This window comes from Panicum virgatum, chromosome 2N, assembly GCF_016808335.1.
Source record: "Panicum virgatum strain AP13 chromosome 2N, P.virgatum_v5, whole genome shotgun sequence".
NCBI lineage: Eukaryota > Viridiplantae > Streptophyta > Magnoliopsida > Poales > Poaceae > Panicum > Panicum virgatum.
Window position 1 is genome coordinate 54,490,717 of NC_053146.1, and position 6,000 is coordinate 54,496,716.

General features: G+C 50.9%; 2 protein-coding genes across 2 annotated transcripts; one reads left to right on the forward strand and one right to left on the reverse strand.

The window, feature by feature from the left end:
• Window positions 1–1,462: 1,462 nt before the first annotated feature.
• Window positions 1,463–4,972, forward strand: LOC120661342 (subtilisin-like protease SBT3.6). The gene is made up of 11 exons (XM_039940163.1): window positions 1,463–1,695; window positions 1,780–1,874; window positions 1,942–2,039; window positions 2,162–2,317; window positions 2,421–2,532; window positions 2,641–3,184; window positions 3,287–3,384; window positions 3,462–3,701; window positions 3,797–3,911; window positions 4,023–4,227; window positions 4,292–4,972. Exons 1-11 carry the CDS (start codon window positions 1,633–1,635, stop codon window positions 4,858–4,860), a joined length of 2,295 nt encoding a protein of 764 aa, XP_039796097.1. The 5' UTR covers window positions 1,463–1,632; the 3' UTR covers window positions 4,861–4,972.
• Window positions 4,973–5,025: 53 nt separating this feature from the next.
• LOC120661344 (oxidoreductase-like domain-containing protein 1) lies at window positions 5,026–5,688 on the reverse strand. Its single transcript, XM_039940167.1, has one exon. It carries the CDS (start codon window positions 5,541–5,543, stop codon window positions 5,163–5,165), a length of 381 nt encoding a protein of 126 aa, XP_039796101.1. The 5' UTR covers window positions 5,544–5,688; the 3' UTR covers window positions 5,026–5,162.
• Window positions 5,689–6,000: the final 312 nt, after the last annotated feature.

Below are 6,000 nucleotides of genomic sequence, written 5' to 3' on the forward strand. Positions count from 1 at the left end.
CCGTCCATGTGTCGAGGGGCTTGTCAGGCACATCCCCGCCTTCATGCCGGGAAGCAAGATCCCCAGAGCACCCAAACCCTAAACTAAACTTGCCAGCAAGATGGCCAGGGCACAAGGCACTCAACCCCACACACCATCACGAGAATGCGGAGAAAGCAACCCGAGAAGGAACAGAAACCCTCCACCACCGAGTGAGCACTGAGCACCGAGGAAGCATGGGGAAGCACTTTGGCGTTCCGGCCACGAGCACGACGCGTTCGGCCGAACGCCACACCAACACCGCACCGGGGGCGGGGCGCGCACGCAGAGAGCACACGCGCAGAGAGGGAGAGGCGGGCGACAGGGCACCGGGCGGTCAGTCACTGAGCGGGCATCTCCATTAAAGAAAGCCGAGGCCGAGGAGGATAATGCGTAAACAAACCAATCCGCGCCGCAACAGTGCGGTGGCATTTGGCCATCTCGAGTGGCCGAATCTTCATCCGATATGGCATCTTGAGAAGTCGAGGCAACTATTAAAGAATACGAATCCAAATCATAAAAAAAAGAGAATACAAATCCTGACAGAGAGAAAGAAGTCGACTCATACTTGAGAATTGATTTATCGCTAATTAAAAATTGCGCATACGAATAGAAGCTGTGGTGGTAGCAGCTGATTGGATGGATAATATCTCGACGCCAATTAAAAATTGCACATGCGAATAGTAGCTGTGGTGGTAGCAATTAAAAACTACACACTCTGATATATTTTTCAATAGTTAAGTATCAATGTTGCAACTATTGTTTTCTGCATTTTCATAGTAAATGTTACGTGAAACATGATGTTGCGGCAAGAATTTTCTATGCTGAAATCGAAAATATAGGCCCCGTTTAATTGCGCTTTGTAAAATTTTTAAAAAGACATCTTTCTACATTTGAAGTACTAAACATAGAATAATCACAAAAATAATTACAGAACTCGTCTGTAAATCGCGAGACGAATCTAATGAGCCTAATTAAATCGTCATTAGATGTTGGTTACTGTAGCAATTTAGCATCTGATTACGGCCTAATTAGGTTCATTAGATTCGTCTCGCGATTTACAGGCAGCAGTCGCAATGTGTTTTTTATTTCATTTAGATTTAAATCTCCATACAGGTGCCGGAATTTTTTTTGGAATTTTGATTTTTTAACTAAACAGGGCAATAGTTATTTTTTAAGTATTATTTTTTATGTTGCAAATGGTGACAGCCGATGTTTCGTTAGAGCGTTTAATAGAATTTTTTTCTCATCGAACGTCCAGATGCTAGCAACACCGTTTATTTACTCTACATGCACCGATAGATTGTTCCTTAAGTCTACTCTCATAATTTTTCAATCACCATTCTGGTATGCTCAGCACGGGATTTTGAATCCAAGTTCCAGTCCACAGCTGAGAGTTGAGAAGGCCGCCTTGTTTACACTGTAGAGCGAGGAGGGGAGGCCAGAGCCCAGAGGCCAGAGGCCACGGCCGGGCCATCCACACACGACACACCAACCACCCTGCCTCCTCCTCCCCCTCCCTTTCAAACCACTCCGCTCCGGTTCCCATCTGCGACAGCTTCGTCTTTGCTTCCAGCTACCGGCGAGCTGCCGGCGAGCTCGCACGCGGTGGCCATGGCCGCCCTGCTCGGCTTCTTCCTGCTGCTGCTTCAGCTCGGCCCCTCTTCTTGCAGCAATGTGAGTGAGCCTGACCGGCCGGAGTCCTGTGGTTCAGCTTCCCAATCCCCGGGCGCTTCTTGAGCTGCTTTCCGTTTCCTGCAGGTGTACATTGTGTACATGGGGGAGAGGAGCCCCGAGCTGCACCCGGCGCTGGTCCGGGACGCGCACCACGGCATGCTCGCCGCCGTCCTCGGCAGGTGAGTGAGCTCACCATTGATCTGCTTGATTCCTGTGGATTACGACTCACGGCGGCGCGCTTTGCAGCGAGCCGGCGGCCAAGGACGCCATCCTCTACAGCTACCGGCACGGCTTCTCCGGGTTCGCCGCCGTGCTCACGGACAGCCAGGCGGCGCGGCTCGCCGGTGAGCTCACATTTTCGCTGACCTCCTCTTCTGCTCAGACCTTCGGATTCCGTGTGTGATCCTGACGAAGCCACTCCTGCTTCCTTGTGCCATTGGGCTCCAATGGAATTGCGGTGTCGAAGATTGGCCTGGGGTCGTGCGGGTGGTGCGGAATCGTGTTCTTGACCTGCACACCACCAGGAGCTGGGATTTCATGCGAGTGAAACCGGCGCCCTCTGTTGGAATCCTCTCGGAGAGTAGATTTGGGGAGGATTCCATCATCGGCGTGCTAGATACTGGTGAGACTGACTTTTCTCAATATCTGCTGTAGATAGCAATTGGGGTTATGACTGGCATTGCAACGCTAAAGATTGATCTGTCCTGGTGGTATGCACTTTGCAGGGATATGGCCGGAGTCGGCCAGTTTTAGAGACGACGGCATCGGCGAGGTTCCACGGCGGTGGAAAGGGCGGTGTATAGCCGGAGACAGATTCAACGCTTCTAACTGCAACAGGTTGGCCTGCACTTAAGTTTCACCTTACTGCTTGCCTGTAAGAGATTTTATCACTTCTTGAATTCTACTGGCTGTCCTGGTAGTGACTTCAAATTCATGATAGGATAGGAAAATAATAGGTGCGAAATGGTACATAAAAGGGTACGAAGCTGAGTATGGCAAGATGAACACAACGGACATCTACGAGTTCATGTCCGCGAGAGATGCTGTCGGGCATGGCACGCACACGGCGTCCACTGCTGCCGGTGCTCTGGTAGCTAATGCAAACTTCAGGGGCCTTGCCAGTGGTGTTGCAAGGGGAGGGGCCCCGAGGGCTAGGCTGGCCGTTTACAAAGTGTGTTGGGCCACCGGAGATTGCACTTCTGCAGATATACTTGCAGCTTTCGACGAGGCTATACATGATGGTGTTGATGTGCTTTCAGTGTCCCTGGGGCAAGCACCACCCCTTCCTGCTTATGTTGATGATGTCTTGTCCATTGGATCCTTCCATGCTGTCGCAAAAGGGATTGTTGTGGTCTGCTCTGCAGGAAACTCTGGACCTTATTCAGAGACGGTGATAAACTCAGCACCCTGGATTGTGACTGTTGCTGCTGGCACACTTGATAGGACTTTTCTCACAAAGATCACCCTTGGAAACAACAGCACCTATGTGGTAAGAGTTTCATCTGAATTTTTGGGTGGAGACTTGATGCTGTAATGCAAGCACATGATATGCCAATATTTTTGCCTCACATTCTCATGTCTGATGGTGCAGGGGCAAACATTGTACTCCGGAAAGCATCCTGCCAAAAGTATGCGTGTAGTCTATGCTGAAGATATTGCATCTAATAATGCAGATGATACAGATGCAAGGTAAGCTTTGTCGTCCTCAGCCTCTTCTTCTGATAATTCCTTGAGTTCAACTTCCATATTGGCTCATGTCTTTGCAGAAGCTGTACTGCAGGATCTCTGAACTCTACTCTAGTGAAGGGAAATGTGGTGCTTTGCTTCCAAACACGAGCACAGAGATCAGCATCAGTGGCTGTAGAGACTGTCAAGAAAGCTCGTGGTGTTGGAGTCATCTTCGCCCAGTTCTTAACCAAGGACATCGCATCTTCATTTGACATTCCCTGTGTTCAAGTAGACTATCAAGTTGGAACAGCAATACTGGCATACACTACTAGCATGAGGTATGCAAACAGTGTCATATATTCCAACAGTTGTTACAATCTGGCAACATGCTCTATTGATGGCAAGTTTCCAATAATTTCTCTGCTATACACAGAAACCCAACAGTTCAGTTTGGCTCAGCGAAAACTATTTTCGGAGAACTAATAGGCCCAGAAGTTGCATATTTCTCATCTCGGGGCCCTAGTTCTCTATCCCCCTCTGTCCTGAAGGTAAAACATCAGATCCAGTAGCCCAGTTGATCAAACTTCATCCTTAAATCTCTCTTCTCTCTATAATAGTGCCTGTCCTAGTTGGTTTCAAAAACTCTGCACCTTCTGCAGCCAGACATCGCCGCCCCCGGTGTCAACATTTTGGCTGCATGGACACCTGCTGCTGCCATATCATCTGCCATTGGATCTGTGAACTTCAAGATTGATTCAGGAACCTCGATGTCCTGCCCACATATTTCAGGCGTGGTTGCTCTCCTCAAATCAATGCATCCTAATTGGAGTCCTGCTGCAGTAAAATCAGCACTAGTCACAACAGGTAATGACTCATCTGCTTCTCTAGTCAAAGATGTGTTTGACCCTAACAATTTAACGCCTTGCAGCCAATGTCCATGACAATTATGGGTTTGAAATTGTATCTGAGGCAGCACCCTACAATCAGGCAAACCCATTTGATTATGGAGGTGGTCATGTGGATCCAAGCAAGGCTGCACACCCCGGTCTTGTGTATGACATGGGAACATCTGACTATGTGCGCTTCCTTTGTTCCATGGGCTACAACAGCTCGGCCATCAGCTCCATGACTCAACAGCATGCGACATGTCAGCACACGCCGAAGACTCAGCTAAACCTGAATCTGCCATCCATAACCATTCCCGAACTGAGGGGCAAACTTACGGTGTCAAGAACAGTCACGAATGTTGGCTCAGCCATGTCGAAGTACAGAGCTCATGTCCAACCTCCACCAGGTGTGGGTGTGGCCGTGAGCCCCTCACTCCTGGTCTTCAACTCGACCGTGAGAAGGTTGACATTCAAGGTGACATTCCAGGCCAAACTGAAGGTGCAAGGGAGGTACAACTTCGGTAGCCTGACATGGGAGGATGGCACCCACACGGTGAGGATCCCTCTTGTGGTTCGGACAATGATCAGTAAGTTCTACGTCAATGCATGAGCTAATGTGTGTGTTAGCTTCCGTTCACCATCGGTGATGGTGAGACGGACAACATGTAACTCACTAATTTCTCCTGATTCTAATGGCGTTGGTGATTGGTTGGGGTTCCTGATTGGATTGAATTCAACTACTGATTGCGACTTACAAATAAATAAAATGCTCAGAGAAATTGAATCTTTCCTTTGATTGCTAATAATCCAATGTACACATGGCAATTTGGTAGCGCCATATCTGACGCTGAAGAGAAGGCCAGTAATCCAATTCAATTGGGAACGGAAGAGGGCATACACATGGCACGCGCATCAGGGCTTAGCGCCGTCGCTGGGCTTGGTGTCAGCGGAGGAGTCCTTGCCACCGGAGCCTGAGGCGGCCGCGTGGGCGGCGAGGGCCTTGTCGTACGCGTCGAGCTCGTCGAAGTAGATGTCCCAGACGCAGCGCACGCAGCCGCTGCCGCAGCAGTCGCCCGGGAGCGGCTTCTCGGGCGGCTGCGGCATCGGCGCGGGCGAGGGCGCGGCGTCGGGCTTGTTGGCGCCGCCGCCGTCGCGGGAGCCGGCCGAGGCCATGGGCGTCCCAGGCGGCAGGCAGTCACTGCGGCAGCGGCGGAGGACGAGGAGAGGGCGCGTCGGCGCGGGGAGCAGAGGCGGCGGGATCGGGGCCGGGACGCGGAGGACGGCGCCCAGCATAAGCCGAGAGCCCGAGCGGTGGCGTCGTCGAAAGGGGAAGGGACGCGGAGGAGGAGGCTGCGTGATTGGGTCGGCCGGTCGGGAGATCGGAGGGTCAGAGTCCAGCTGCCACAAGCCAGCGCGGACGAACGAACCGACGCACGGCACGTCGCGTTTGGCCTGTTCCCTCTGCTCATGGAAGAAGAGCCGAGTCTCTATCGGAATGACCTTATTTTCAACGAAGGTTCGTAGAGCCGAATCAACATCTGAGATCATACAAGTTCCTTTTTTTTTTGAAAGAAGATCATACAAGTTCCGTGTTGCATTACAGTTTTCAGCAGACAGACACAAACCCAGAAAACTTGATTATCACAAAGTGAATACTGAACAGGGAAACTAGAATGCGTGCCATTCAGGATACGCACACGCGCTACACTGTAATCACGCCACGCGTTGCCTCCTGGCTCTACATCGTTCT

Bases quoted from the DNA above. Each gene is read 5' to 3' on its own strand.
- LOC120661342 (XM_039940163.1), top strand. From the start codon at position 1,633: ATGGCCGCCCTGCTCGGCTTCTTCCTGCTGCTGCTTCAGCTCGGCCCC. The intron at 1,696-1,779 runs GTGAGTGAGCCT...CGTTTCCTGCAG, and splicing joins GCCCCTCTTCTTGCAGCAAT to GTGTACATTGTGTACATGGG. The intron at 2,318-2,420 runs GTGAGACTGACT...TGCACTTTGCAG, and splicing joins CATCGGCGTGCTAGATACTG to GGATATGGCCGGAGTCGGCC.
- LOC120661344 (XM_039940167.1), bottom strand. From the start codon at position 5,543: ATGCTGGGCGCCGTCCTCCGCGTCCCGGCCCCGATCCCGCCGCCTCTG.